The sequence below is a fragment of the Delphinapterus leucas genome, chromosome X, assembly GCF_059928025.1.
Source record: "Delphinapterus leucas isolate spDelLeu-1000000601 "Yukka" chromosome X, BTC_Dleu_Yukka2, whole genome shotgun sequence".
Taxonomy (NCBI): domain Eukaryota; kingdom Metazoa; phylum Chordata; class Mammalia; order Artiodactyla; family Monodontidae; genus Delphinapterus; species Delphinapterus leucas.
The window spans coordinates 40,456,049-40,472,322 of record NC_143150.1 but is presented as its reverse complement, the minus strand read 5'-3'; the positions used below and the strand labels follow the sequence as shown (position 1 = coordinate 40,472,322).

General features: G+C 38.9%; 1 protein-coding gene across 2 annotated transcripts in view; it reads left to right on the top strand.

Annotated features, from left to right (window-relative positions):
* Positions 1 to 16,274, top strand: part of RNF128 (ring finger protein 128) — a 98,392-nt gene that overhangs the window by 63,152 nt on the left and 18,966 nt on the right. For both annotated transcript variants that reach the window (XM_022566418.3, XM_022566417.2), the window contains exon 2: positions 1,278 to 1,525. In XM_022566418.3, the coding sequence (XP_022422126.1) occupies positions 1,278 to 1,525 (248 nt within the window). The remainder of the gene's footprint in view (positions 1 to 1,277; positions 1,526 to 16,274) is intronic.

Below are 16,274 nucleotides of genomic sequence, written 5' to 3'. Positions count from 1 at the left end.
ATATACTGATAGAGGAAAGAGATGCAAAGAAGACATTTCAGCCTCGTTCACTTCCCATTGCTTCTGAGATTTTCCTCATGTAAATGGGAAGAGAGTGAGTCGTCAATGTTACCAAACTGAGTAATGGCAAATGAGTCAGCAAAGTTATATAAAAGGGTTTAACTAAATGGCTGTCATATGTAAAAATAATGTCTTTGGAACTTTAAGGATCTTTAATAATACCCTATGAATATATTTTTTGAATTAGTAACTTCAGGTGAGAAGAGGATCTTGATCTTTCGTAGACTTTGGCCACTGGGGGCCATAAACTTAAGGGATTACTTGCATAATAATTCTGCTATATACATTGCCATTTAAGGTTTGTACTCTTGATTTGATCCACTGAAAGTGTGAATGCTATTAACATTCAAAGAACTCTATTCTCTTACTAAAGATTATTGGTCTCAGGTCATTTAAACTAGAAGGAATATAAACTGTGATAAGCGTTGGAATGGTGAGAGTAATCTAACATTCACACACCACTGGGAAAGATAATGTCTGTTCTTTATTTTTATCATAAGATTTATAAAGTCGGTAAAGTGGGAGATGTTATAGAGATTTAGCCTTTAGACTAAGACTTATAGATGATTAGACTAAGTAATAAGTTTAGTCTGATTTCAGACTTGACTTTAGTTGGGGTTGAATAGAAACACATTTCTATCAATTTTACATGTTATATTCATTGCTAACCTGATTAGGTCCATGCAAAACCTTAGAGCATCTTGGACAAATTTTATATTGCTCTTGAGGATATAGAAAAATGGCACATGGACATATATATAGGTTGTCCATTTGGGCTTGTAATCATTATTTGTCTCAAATTACTAATCCTGATATGTAGATCCTTATACATTTTAGTAGTGAGCTCATGAGATAGTCTATCACTTCATAAATTGGGAAACATATAGTTAAATAGTTTTGTCTTTCTCAAATCTCAGATTCTCTAGGAGAATCCCCTACCATCCAGGTGACTACTTGTCTTTAAGAAAGCCTTCATGTAAGAGGCAAATTGGGTCCCAAACCCAATACTTTTGAATTATAGGTGGCAAACCTGAGGGGAGGGGAGGTATTTGTTGTATATCATAGCTTCCTTACTAAACTATGAGTTCCTTAAGATCAGTAACCAAGTCTCAGCATGTTTATGTTTCATTGAGTGTCATTTAAAATCATTTTAGCAATTGGATTTTTATACTAAGAATGCTTTACCAAACTAAAACTGAATTCCTTTTCTTTTACAGGTGCAGGAGACATTGTTGCAATCATGATTGGCAATCTGAAAGGCACAAAAATTCTACAGTCTATTCAAAGAGGCATACAAGTAACAATGGTCATTGAAGTAGGGAAAAAACATGGACCTTGGGTGAATCACTATTCAATTTTCTTCGTTTCTGTGTCCTTTTTTATTATTACGGCAGCAACTGTGGGCTATTTTATCTTTTATTCTGCTCGAAGATTACGGAATGCGAGAGCTCAAAGCAGGAAGCAGGTTTGTAATGGCCTTTCTTCCAATTTAAAAATATTTTACTGTTTTAATTGTAGATTCAGTGTCATGCATTTTAATATTCTTCACTTGCTGGACAATGATCCATGCATATGTTTTGTGAAAACTGGTAGTTTTTAAAAGTATGTCACCTTCTATCCTCTGAAATCTCTTATTTTCTGAAATTTGTCTATGGCCTTAATCCTGCCTGGTTAAGTCTTCTAATACCTCATTAGGGAGCACAGCCAGCATTTAAGTATATATGGGTGTAAATACATATGTTCATTTACACATTTTTTCTAAATTACAAAAGCATTTCATACGCAATATAGAAAATTTAGAAAGTACAAGAGAAAAAAACCTTCACCCAAAACTCCATATAACAACAACAACAAAACTGTAGTCACCACCCAAAGGTAACCACTGTTATTTTACATGTAAGTGTGTGCCTGTACATGTGTGCATTTGCATTTGAGGGCAGGGCTGGGAAGAGAGACTAGACTGAATGTCATGAGTAGGCAAGTTTAAAGATCTAATTGTGCATCATATAGTACTAGGCTCCAAACAGAGTCACATATTCATAATCTCTCCCATATTTTAACAACTGATGTATAAACAGGTACAAAGTACAGAAATAATAGAACAAAAATACCAAAGCATCATTGAACAGGGAAGAACTTCTGGTTATGTGGCATTGATCCTACCACATTTAAAGTGCCCCTCATTCCTCTTATATCCTTACTTCTCTTCCATACCCAGCTTAACTTCCATGGCCACTCCCATGCGTACGTCTTCAGTTTCCTTGGCCCTTCTCTCTCTTTGTTAACTTGCTGTCAAAACCCAACCCTGATTAAATCCTACTTCCCACCTACTCTATGCCAGTTCTTTGCTTAGCTGAAGTAGGAGACAAACATTAGCATCTATACAGGCTAATCTCATTTTTAAATTTATAATCACAAACTCAGAGTGAGTTTGCCTACTGCTGCCCAACAATCATGCCATGTTTTCTTAACAATTTCCTCTCCTTTCCTAGGTTACTAATCATACATATTCCTTTCTCCTTAAACCTCCAACACGTCCTCCAACTTTACTCTCAACTTGTATTTTGGATCTTATTCCACTGAGAAAATTGAAGTAATCAAGAGTACTTCCACAAGCTTCCACCACATGTACCCATCTATCTGCATCTGTGTCTATACCCGATATCCTCTGCCTTGTCTTCTGTTGCTGTAGACACCCAAACATGCTATTAATTGCTTCCATTTTCAGAAGAACTTCTCTTGACCCCAGGCCAGAAACCTTGGAGTAAATTCTTTATTCTTCTCTTTCTCTCACTTCCCGCGTAACCTCCATCAGCAAGTCCTGTTGTTTTCTACCTTCATTATATATCCAGAATCCGATTACTTCTCACCACTCCCATTGCTTCCACCCTGGTCCATGCCACCGTCATTTCTTAACCTCCTCTCCTTCTCGAGAATTCTCAACACAACAGCAGAGTGGTGTGCCACTTCTCCAGAATGATTAGTAGGGATTTAAGGCTTTCAGCTGATCATATAGTAGAGGCCAGATTGTATTTTATATGTACTGAGAAGTTCCTCCAAAGGCAGTGAAATTCTGGCCACTTCATGCACTCTATCTCGAATAAGCAAAGATGAACCCAATTTATTTGAGAGTAGGGAAGCAGTGAGGATTTCTATATGGCAAGAAAGTTAATTAAATTTGGGAACAGATGAAAAATTGAAATCGTGTTCTAAAACCTTTGTAAAGATTTAGACACCAGCATGTGGTAATGAGTGATGATTATCTCAATGTTTAAAGTTAATTGACTTCTGTACTTCTCCTTAGAGAAGCAGCTTATCACACTGGTGGCAGGTTCAGCCCGTTACTAGCTGTAGTCAAAAGGATGTTTAAAATTCCTGTGCCAGGCCATTCAATAGTCTCACACTGTGTTAATATTTGGCATTTGTATATAGTGCTGATCTTATCTCTGAAGTTGAAAAGAAATTGGTATCCAGTATGACGAACTATTCAAATGTTATAGTTACAGTGACAAGAGTGTTTGGTTCAAAGTTTATAGTTACAGTGACAAGAGTGTTTGGTTTGTGCATGTTCATGGTGGGGTATGTATTTCTGTACGCCAAGTGCTATATTAAATCTATTAATGTGGCATTAAAACCCATAAGCAAGTCATACAGTTTATAAAGAACTGTCTGGTGTTGCACAAGCTCCATTGGATATTTGACTCCGGTCTCATCAAGTAAATTTCATAGTTTATAATATATCTTAAGAAAATCAGCTTCTGTACACATGGTTAAGAATAGCATTAAAACTTCTCACCTCACCAGTACTGAACCAAGATGGTGGAGTAGAAGGACGTGTTCTCACTCCCTCTTGTGAGAACACCAGAATCACAACTAGCTGCTGGACAATCATCAACAGGAAGACACTGGAACTCACCAAAAAAGATACCCCACATCCAAAGACAAAGGAGAAGCCACAATGAGACGGTAGGAGGGGCACAATCACAATGAAATCAAATCCCATAACTGCTGGGTGGGTGACTCACAGACTGGAGAACACCTATACCACAGAAGTCCACCCACTGGAGTGAAGGTTCTGAGCCCCACATCGAGCTTCCCAACCTGGGGGTCTGGCAACGGGAGGAGGAATTCCTAGAGAATCAGACTTTGAATGCTAGTGGTATTTGACTGCAGGACATAGACAGGATTGGGGGAAACAGAGACTCCAGTCTTCCAGGGCACACACAAAGTAGTGTGTGTATTGGGACCCAGGGGAAGGAGCAGTGACCCCATAGGAGACTGAACCAGACCTACCTGCTAGTGTTGGAGGGTCTCCTGCAGAGGTGGGCAGTGGCTGTGGCTCACCGTGGGGACAAGGACACTGGTGGCAGAAGCTCTGGGAAGTACTCCTTGGCGGGAGCCCTCCCAGAGTCCACCTCTAGCCCCACCAAACAGCCCAGGTAGGCTCAAGTGTTGCAATGCCTCAGGCCAAACAACCAACAGGGAGGGAACCCAGCCCCACCCATCAGCAGTCAAGCGGATTAAAGTTTTACAGAGCTCTACCCACCAAAGCAACAGTCAGCTCTACCCACCACCAGTCCCTCCCATCAGGCAACTTGCACAAGCCTCTTAGATATCCTCATCTACCAGAGGGCAGACGGCAGAAGGAAGAACTACAATCCTGCAGCCTGTGGAACAAAAACCACATTCACAGAAAGATAGACAAGATGAAAAGGCAGAGGGCTATCTACCAGATAAAGGAACAAGATAAAACCCCAGAAAAACAACTAATAGAAGTGGAGATAGGCAACCTTCCAGAAAAAGAATTCAGAATAACGATAGTGAAGATGATCCAGGACCTCAGAAAAAGAATGGAGGCAAAGATCGAGAAGATGCAAGAAATGTTTAACAAAGACCTAGAAGAATTAAAGAACAAACAAACAGAGATGAACAATACAATAACAAATGAAAACTACACTAGAAGGAATCAATAGCAGAATAACTGAGGCAGAAGAATGGATAAGTGACCTGGAAGGCAGAAGGGTGGAATTCACTGCCACAGAACAGAATAAAGAAAAAAAGAATTAAAAGAAATGAAGACAGCCTATGAGACCTCTGGGACAACATTAAACACAACAACATTTGCATTATAGGGGTGCCAGAAGGAGAAGAGAGAAAGGACCAGAGAAAATATTTGAAGAGGTTATAGACAAAAACTTCCCTAACATATGAAAGGAAATAGCCACCCAAGTCCAGGAAGCACAGTGAGTACCATACAGGATAAACCCAAGGAGAAACACGCCAAGACACATAGTGATCAAATTGGCAAAAATTAAAAACAAATTATTGAAAGCAGCAAGGGAAAAACGACAAATAACATGCAAGGGAACTCCCATAAGGTTAACAGCTGATTTCTCAGCAGAAACTGTACAAGCCAGAACAGAGTGGCATGATATACTTAAAGTGATGAAAGGGAAGAACCTACAACCAAGATTACTCTACCCGGCAAGGATCTCATTCACATTCGATGGAGAAATCAAAAGCTTTACTGACAAGCAAAAGCTAAGAGAATTCAGCACCACCAAACCAGCTCTACAACAAATGCTAAAGGAACTTATCTAAGTGGGAAACACAAGAGAAGAAAAGGACCTACAAAAACAAACCCAGGGGCTTCCCTGGTGGCGCACTGGTTGGGAGTCTGCCTGCTGATGCGGGGGACACGGGTTTGTGCCGTGGTCTGGGAAGATCCCACATGCCGCAGAGTGCCTGGGCCTGTGAGCCATGGCCACTGAGCCTGCACGTCCGAGGCCTGTGCTCCGCAGCATGAGAGGCCACAACAGTGAGAGGCCCGCATACCGCAAAAAAAAAACAAAACCCCAAAACAATTAAGAAAATTGTCATAGGAACATACATATCGATAATTACCTTAAACAGAAATGGATTAAATGCTCCAACCAAAAGACACAGGCTTGCTGAATGGATACAAAAACAAGACTCATATATATATGCTGTCTACAAGAGACCCACTTCAGACCTAGGGACACATACAGACTGAAAGTGAGGGGATGGAAAAAGATATTCCATGCAAATGGAAATCAGAAGAAAGCTGGAGTAGCAATACTCATATCAGATAAAATAGACTTTAAAATAAAGAATGTTACAAGAGACAAGGAAGCACACTGCATATTGATCAAGGGATCAATCCAAGAAGAAGATATATCAATTTTAAATATATATGCACCCAACATAGGAGCACCTCAATACATAAGGCAACTGCTAACAGCTCTAAAAGAGGAAATTGACAGTAACACAATAATAGTGGGGGACTTTAACACCTCACTTAGACCAATGGACAGATCATCCAAACAGAAAATTAATAAGGAAACAGAAGCTTTAAATGATACAATAGACCAGGTAGATTTAATTGATATTTACAGGACATTCCATCCAAAAACAGCAGATTATACTTTCTTCTCAAGTGTGCATGGAACATTGTCCAGGATAGATCACATCTTGGGTCACAAATCAAGCCTCTGTAAATTTAAGAGAATTGAAATCATATCAAGCATCTTTTCTGACCACAACACTATGAGATTAAAAATGAATTATAGGAAAACAAACGTAAAAAACACAAACACATGGAGGCAAAACAATACATTACTAAATAACCAAGAGATCATTGAAGAAATCAAAGAGGAAATCAAAAATACCTAGAGACAAATGACAATGAAAACACGATGATCCAAAACCTATGGGATGCAGCAAAAGCAGTTCTAAGAGGGAAGTTTATAGCTATACAAGCCTACCTCAAGAAACAAGAAAAATCTCAAATAAATAATCTAACCTTACACCGAAAGGAACTAGAGAAAGAAGAACAAACAAAACCCAAAGTTAGCAGCAGGAAAGAAATGATAAAGATCAGAGCAGAAAAAAATGAAATAGAAACTAAGAAAACTATAGCAAAGATCAATAATACTATGAGCTGGTTCTTTGAAAAGATAAACAAAATTGATAAACCATTAGCCAGACTCATCAAGAAAAAGAGAGAGAGGACAGAAATCAATAAAATTAGAAAGAAAAAGGAGAAGTTACAACAGACACCGCAGAAATACAAAGCATCCTGAGAGACTACTACCAGTAACTGTATGCCAATAAAATGGACAACCTGGAAGAAACGGACAAATTCTTAGAAAGGTATAACCTTCCAAGACTGAACCAGGAAGAAATACAAACTATGAACAAACCAATCACAAGTGATGAAATTGTGAAATTAAAAATCTTCCAACAAACAGAAGTCCAGGACCGGGCTTCCCTGGTGGCGCAGTGGTTGAGAGTCCGCCTGCCGATGCAGGGGACACGGGTTTGTGCCCCGGTCCGGGAAGATCCCACATACCACGGAGTGGCTAGGCCTGTGAGCCATGGCTGCTGAGCCTGCGCGTGTGGAGCCTGTGCTCCACAATGGAAGAGGCCACAACAGTGAAAGGCCCGTGTACCGCAAAAAAAAAAAAAAAAAAAAAATGTCCAGGACCAAATGGCTTCACAGGTGAATTCTATCAAACCTTTAGAGAAGAGCTAACACCCATCCTTCTCAAACTCTTCCGAAAAACTGCAGAGGAAGGAACACTCCCAAACTCATTCTATGAGGCCACTATCACCCTGATACCGAAACCAGACAAAGATACTACAAAAAAAGAAAATTACAGACCAATGTCACTGGTTAATGAAGATGGAAAAATCCTCAACAAAATACTAGCAAATAGAGTCCAACAACACATTAAAAGGCTCATACACCATGATCAAGTGGGATTTATCCCAGGGATGCAAGGATTCTTCAATATACGCAAGTCAATCAGTGTGATACACCATATTAACAAATGGAAGAAGAAAAACCATATGATCATCTAAATAGATGCAGAAAAAGCTTTTGACAAAATTCAACACCCATTTATGATAAAAACTCTCCAGAAAGTGGGCATACAGGGAACCTACCTCAACATAATAAAGGCCATATACGACAAGTCCACAGCAAACATCATTCTCAATGGTGAAAAACTGAAAGCATTTCCTCTAAGATCAGGAACAAGACAAGGATGTCCACTCTCACCACTATTATTCAGCATAGTTTTGGAAGTCCTAGCCACGGCAATCAGAGAAGAAAAGGAAATAAAAGGAATACAAATTGGGAAAGAAGAAGCAAAACTGTCAGTGTGTGCAGATGACATGATACTATACATAGAGAATCCTAGAGATGCTACCAGAAAACTACTAGGGCTAATCAATGAATTTGGTAAAGTTGCAGGATAGAAAATTAATGCACAGAAATCTCTTGCATCCTATACACTAATGATGAAAAATCTGAAAGAGAAGTTAAGGAAACAATCCCTTTTACCATTGCAACAAAAAGAATAAAATACCTAGGAATAAACCTACCTAGGGAGACAAAAGACCTGTATGCAGAAAACTATAAGACACTTATGAAAGAAATTAAAGATGATACCAACAGATGGAGAGATATACCATGTTCTTGGATTGGAAGAATCAATATTGTGAAAATGATTATACTATCCAACGCAATCTACAGATTCAATGCAATCCCTATCAAATTACCAATGGCATTTTTTACGCAACTAGAACAAAAAATCTTAAAATTTGTATGGAGACACAAAACACCCCAAATAGCCAAAGCAGTCTTGAGGGAGAAAAACCGAGCTGGAGGAATCAGACTCCCTGACTTCACGCTATACTACCAAGCTACAGTAATCAAGACAATATGGTAGTGGCACAAAAAGAGACACATAGATCAATGGAACAAGATTGAAAGCCCAGAGGTAAACCCACCCACCTATAGTCAACTAATCTATGACAAAGGAGGCAAGGATATACAATGGAGAAAAGACAGCCTCTTCAATAAGTGGTGCTGGGAAAACTGGACAGCTACATGTTAAAGAATGAAATTAGAACACTCCCTAACACCATACACAAAAATAAACTCAAATGCATTAGAGACCTAAATGTAAGACCAGATGCTATAAAACTCTTAGAGGGAAACATAGGAAGAACACTGTTTGACATAAATCACAGCAAGATCTTTTGTGATCCACCTCCTAGAGTAATGGAAATAAAAACAAAAATAAACAAATGGGACCTAATGAAACTTAAAAGCTTTTGCACAGCAAAGGAAACCATAAACAAGACGAAAAGACAGCCCTCAGAATGGGAGAAAATATTTGCAAATGAATCAATGGACAAAGGATTAATCTCCAAAATATATAAACAGTTCATGCAGCTCAATATTAAAAAACAAACAATCCAATCCAAAAATGGGCAGAAGACCTAAATAGACATTTCTCCAAAGAAGACATACAGATGGCCAAGAAGCCCATGAAAAGCTGCTCAACATCACTAATTATTAGAGAAATGCAAATCAAAACTACAATGAGGTATCACCTCACACCAGTTAGAATGGGCATCATCAGAAAATCTACAAACAACAAATGCTGGAGTGGGTGTGGAGAAATGGGAACCCTCTTGCACTTTTGGTGGGAATGTAAATTGATACAGCCACTATGGAGAACAGTATGGAGGTTCCTTAAAAAACTAAAAATAGAATTACCAAATGATCCAGCAATCTCACTGCTGGGCATATACCCAGAGAAAACCATAATTCAAAAAGACACATGCACCCCAATGTTCATTGCAGCACTATTTACAATAGCCAGGTCATGGAAGCAACCTAAATGCCCATTGACAGATGAATGGATAAAGAAGATGTGGTACATATATACAATGGAATATTACTCAGCCATAAAAAGGAACGAAATTGGGTCATTTGTAGAGATGTGGATGGATCTAGAGACTGTCATACAGGGTGAAGTACGTCAGAAAGAGAAAAACAAGTATCGTATATTAACGCGTATATGTGGAACCTAGGAAAAGGGTACAGATGAACCGTTTTGCAGGGCAGAAATTGAGACACAGATGTAGAGAACAAACGTATGGACACCAAGAGGGGAAAGTGGCGGCAGGGTGGGGGGGGTGGTGTGATGAATTGGGCGATTGGGATTGACATGTATACATTGATGTGTATAAAATTGATGACTAATAAGAACCTGCTGTATAAAAAAATAAAATTAAATTTAAAAACTTCTCACCTTTTAGAGAAGGCTTTTGAGAGGGCATTTTCCACTCCTTAATGGGTTGTATCTGTTTATCCTTTGGTGACTAAAGGATTAAATATATGACTGATAATCGCTTTTGCTTGTATATACTTGAGAGTGCTGAAATGTCATTTACATATTATTTAATTTTCCTGACTTCTTATTTTTAAAACATAAAGCTTGATGCATATGATGGTTATAACTATCACTAAATATTTAACTGCATTATACCCATTTTGCTGGTAAAAATAATACTGAAACTGAGTAATGAAAATTTACCTTTGTTAAAATTCATTAGAATGTTCAGGAGTGTCTTCCCTCTGAACCATTATGACACATAGTAGATAATGTCAGGCAAACTGATAAATGTATAACCATAAATTTTGATGACCATAATGCCCAATTATAATGGACAGCATATAGTGGTCGTATGCCTGAAATTCCGTAGTATGATGTATCAGAACACACATCATCCCTGTTTTTGTGGATAGAAAGCTTTTAAACAAGATGAAAAATATCAATGGGTTGTGAATGAAAATAACATATTAGGCATTATATGGTGGATTCATGTCTTCACTGGGAACAACCCTAACCTAAGACAATGAAGATTATGGAAAACCTTCTGGCATGCTCAAACTAAACTGAGTTTGGGAGTCACCATTATCCACTTGGCTCTGGCATGAGACACCCAGCATTTTTGGGATATAGTGCATGTACCTTAACCTTACTCAAGCAGTCAGTACTCAGTGGAAACAGGGTATGTGTTGGATTAAACATTGGCCAGTGAAACAAAACAGGGCTGTAGGTGAAAGAGAAGCTGGCCTTCATATAATGGAACAAGCTGAATTTACTTTTAATGAAAACTGTCTTTCAGAAGAAAAGAAGTTACTCTCTGAAATAGATTGGTAGGAATCATCTTCCAAGAGCAGAGAAAAGAATGGGAATCCACTTGGAAAGCTGATAAAAACTTAGTAATATGGTCACACAGACCCAATACATAATGCTAGAGAATGTTAGCACTCAACACTTGAAAGAGCGTATACTCTGACACAACAGGGTCTGTTAACTATTTTACTCCAAATGGGGACCCAAGTAGTCATGGGGTAATGACCTTCCATTTTTAGTTATGGAAGTTCAGGAAGAGCATCTTTTTTTTTTAAAATAAATTTATTTATTTATTTATTTATTTATATTTTTGGCTGTGTTGGGTCTTCATTTCTGTGCGAGGGCTTTCCCTAGTTGCGGCAAGTGGGGACCACTCTTCATCGCGGTGTGCGGGCCTTTCACTGTCGCGGCCTCTCTTGTTGTGGGGCACAGGCTCCAGACGCGCAGGCTCAGTAGTTGTGGCTCACGGGCCCAGTCGCTCCACGGCATGTGGGATCCTCCCAGACCAGGGCTCGAACCCGTGTCCCCTGCATTGGCAGGCAGACTGTCAACCACTGCGCCACCAGGGAAGCCCCAGGAAGAGCATCTTTGAGACACATGCAGAGCCACAAACTTTCTGGGTGAAATTGTAACTTACATTGCTGATTGCTGACTCACCTCTCCCAAAGGATGGACCAAAATAAGATGAGTTATAGGAATAGGAATAATACTGAACGATACCCATGTATTCCCCATGGGAGGGAGACAGCCTTTCTGCACAACAGTCAATGGGAAAATTGTATAATAGTGTGAGTTGAGACAAATGATTGACTTTGTCCTCAGCTAACATGGAACCTAGAAATGACAGAATCATCACCACTGGTGGTAACACTTGTCCATAAGAATATCTGGTATGTGGGCAAAGAACAGTTTCTTCTAGGAAGATTTAATAAACACTTCTGTGATACTTCCTGACTTCTTTTGTAACCAGATGAAACTGTATCATAACCATACTGTGATATGGTGTAATACTGGTATTGTTGGTAAGGTTCAACTGCCTTATATAAATACATCTTATGATAATGAAATGTATTGGGAAGCTGAACTAAAACCTCCCCAGGATGTGATACCAATGGAGAGTGACTGGCCTGAGGAAGAATTAGATATAGTTCATTACTTTAAATAGCTCTGTACAAGTTTATCCCAAAGTTCAAGTGGCCATAGGTCAAGGGAGTAAAGAGATAATTAAATTGGTACATCAATATAAAGATGTTTTAAATGGTCTTATAGATTGGAAGAATTATTTCTTTGAGCCTATTTTCATCCTTCATTGCCTTCTGCAAGTATTAGATATGGTTATGTTGTTCTTGCTTACCTTATATATAAATGCTGTACTAATTGTAAAAGCCCAAAATGACTGTTTTGTTGTTAAAAAGACCATGATTGAGAGAGAGAGTAGATTGTAAGGAAAGAGACAACACAGTAGGTCTAGCTGCTTACTCCTTGAAAGTCTCCAAGGAAACCATGCTTGGCCCTTGGCCAACCCTGGGAATGTGGTCGTCAAATGGTTTTATTTTGTTTGTTTTGTTTTGTTTGCTTTTCTGTTTTCTTCCAGTTTTATTGAGATATAATTGACTTATAGCACTGTATAAGTTTAAGGTGTACAACACAATGATTTGACTTACATACATCCTGAAATGATTAACACAGTAGGTTTAGGGAACATCCATCGTCTCGTGTAGATACACATTAAAGAAATAGAAAAAAATATTTTTTCCCTTGTGATGAGAACTCCTGGGAGTTACTCTCTTAATAACTTTCATTTATAATATATAGCAGTGTTAATTATACTTGTCATGTTGTACATTATATCCCTAGTACTTACTTATCTTATAATTGCAAGTTTGTAGCTTTTGACTACCTTCATCTAATTCCCCCTTCCCCCACCATCTGCCTCTGGTAGTCACAAATCTGATCTCTTTTTCTGTAAGTTTGTTTGGTTGGTTTTTGCCTGCGCCACGCGGCATGTGGGATTTTAGTTCCATGACCAGGGATCGAACCTGTGCCCCCTGCAGTGGAAGCGCGGAGTCTTAACCATTGGACGGCTAGGGAAGTCCCAAGTTTGTTTGTTTTTGAAATATAATTGACCTACAACGCTATGTTAGTTCCTGGTATGTAACACAGTGATTCAATATTTCTATGCATTTGAAAATGATCACCATGATTGTCTAGTTGTCATTTGTTACCATAAAAAGATATTACATAATTATTGACCGTATTCCACACACTGTGCATTCCATACCGGTGACTCATTTATTTTGTAACTGAAATTTGTGCCTCTTTATCTCGCTGTATACAATGGAATATTACTCAGCCATAAAAAAATGAAATCTTAACCATTTGCGACAACATGAATGGATCTAGAAGATATTATGCTAAGTGAAATAAGTCAGGCAGAGAAAGACAAATACTGTATGATTTCACTTATATGTGGACTCTAAAGAACAAAACAAATGAACAAACATAACCAAATAGAAACAGAGTCATAGATACAGAGAGCAAACAGGTGGTTGCCAGAGGTGGGGGGCAGTGGGGGGAGGAGAGAAATAGGTGAGGGAGATTAAAAGGTACAGACTTCCAGTTACAAAATAAATGAGTCAAAGTGTTCTTTATGTTAGTGATTGATGATTTTGTTATACACATCTGGAGCAACAATCAGGATAAATAATATGCACCTGGTTTTGTTGTTGGGGTCCTGAGTTTGGAGCAGCATGGCCAACTGCTAGCAGAATTATCTAGTGACCAGTCCCCCATCTGAGCCTCAGATCCTGAGACTCAAATTGGCTTCCTGGGCAGAGATATGTAACACATGTCCTTATACTTTGCTGCCAAAGAGATAGCACTCCTGTGTGGTCTCAGATGAGGAAGAACTTAGCTACATTAATATCTTAAAATTTGTCCTTGAACTTAAAGCATGACTAAAAACTATCTGAAACATTTCTGGTTACATTAAATTTTCTCTACTGTCCTAGTATATGAAATTAACTGGAAGACTTACCAGGTGTCTGCATGCTGTACCAGTATCAATATATACATATTTGTAGTTGGTGCATTTGTATGTATCTGTTCCTGCCTGAATTTGAGATTTAGAGCCCTTTACAAAACCACTGCTTTGGCTCTTGTATAAGAAGAGCAGATTAAACAAATTCTCGTCTGAGTAGGACCTGGTTTTATAGTCTTTCTCTGACTTTCTCACTGGACAAAAGGAAGCTCTTAAAATGGGTCTGTCGGGATTTTTAAAAATATTCACTTACTCTAATAAAGGTTTTGATTGTCTTTCTTTGAAAAATGCTATAATCTGAGTCATAACCTATCTCTTAGGGTAAATTCCCCCTTTTCTGACTGCTCTTCCTTACAGTGCATTTTCTCACGCTGTTCACAGGGATCACCTTTGTGTAAGTGGTCTGTACTCCTATTTCTGTAGTTCCATAGACTTATGGGAAGCTGTTCTATAGTCTGCACCTCCTCTTTCCTTTAGGAATACTCTCATTCAAATATTATACAGAGGTTTTTTGGGGCTTTATCTTTTTTAATTGAAGTATAATTGACATACAGTATTATATTAGTTTCAGGTGTACAATACAGTGATTCCATGCCTAGGTTTTTGCTGGGGAAAAAAGTAGATTTCTCTCAGTTCTCATATATCTAAACAGCCACATCATTCAAACTTTGATTTTGTTCACAGGAATGTATCTGAAGAAAAGAATCCTCTTACTATAATCCTTGATTTTAAGTATTCTGTTTTATAAATTCCGAGCCAAATTTTTATGAAAATTTTTATTTTAAAAAAGTGGTGAGGGACTTTCCTGGTGGCGCAGTGGTTAAGAATCTGCCTGCCAATGCAGGGGACCTGGGTTCAAGCCCTGGGCCGGGAAGATCCCACATGTCGCGGAGCACCTAAGCCCACGCGCCATAACTACTGAATCCCGCGTGCCTAGAGCCCGTGCTCCACAACAAGAGAAGCCACCACAATGAGAAGCCCGCACACTGCAACAAAGAGTAGCCCCCACTCAACGCAACTAGAGAAAGCCTGTGCACAGCAACGAAGACCCAACTAAGCCAAAAATAAATGTTTAAAAAAAGTGGTGACTTAAGAACAGGGAAATATAGTTTGCTTATATCTACCCTCTTTTCTTGCTTTTACATACCCCAATCCGCTCCCTCCCCCCACCATCAAGTAATTAGGTTTGACTACGTGCCTAGTGTTATTCATGTGGGTTTCAGTTAAACTAAAAGCTGAATGCCGTGGGACCAAAACCCAGGTGACAAATAACCAGACTAAAACATTTATTTTACTTAGTTTGATATAAATTCACAGATGAACTAGGTAAAATATCTTTGAGTTCACTGTAATTTAAAAATTGAACATTGTAATATAGGGTAAGAATTGACCTGACTCTTCATTTTCAGTCCACTTAAAGTGTCACTCAGAAACAAAACAACTATACAGCTGAAATTCTTCAGTGACTAGAACCATCCCAGCTTTTGAATAGACTAATGGCATTAAGCTTCTGTTAAGAAAATTGGCGAAAAACCAAGATGCTTTGAATCAATCTTCTACTCTGCCAAATATTCTTAGACCAGGTATCTCTTAGGATTGGGGAGAGGTGGGTAGAGTCTATTGATATAAAATACCTGTTTAAAAGAGCTCCCCAGGGCTTCCCTGGTGGCGCAGTGGTTAAGAATCCACCTGCCAATGCAGGAGACACAGGTTCGAGCCCTGGTCCGGGAAGATCCCACGTGATGCGGAGCAAATAAGCCCGTGTGCCACAACTACTCAGCCTGAGTTCTAGAGCCTGCGAGCCACAGCTACTGAGCCCGCGTGCTACAACAAAGAGTAGCCCCCGCTCGCTGCAACTAGAGAAAGCCCACGCACAGCAACGAAGACCCAACACAGCCAAAAATAAATTTATTAAAAAATATATATATATAAGAGATCCCCAAATCACAGTAAGTAGCCAGTTGAGGAAGGATTTGAAGATTGGATAATAGCTGACTTTGAGGGGTTTTTTTCTTATTTCTTTCATTTATCTTCTTCACAAGGAATGTGAAGCCCTTTAAAGGCTTCTTTGCTGTTACACAGTGGAGGAAGTGTGCTATAGTGGAGAGATCATGGGCTTTAAAGCCACATAGAACCTGGGCTTGAATTGAATA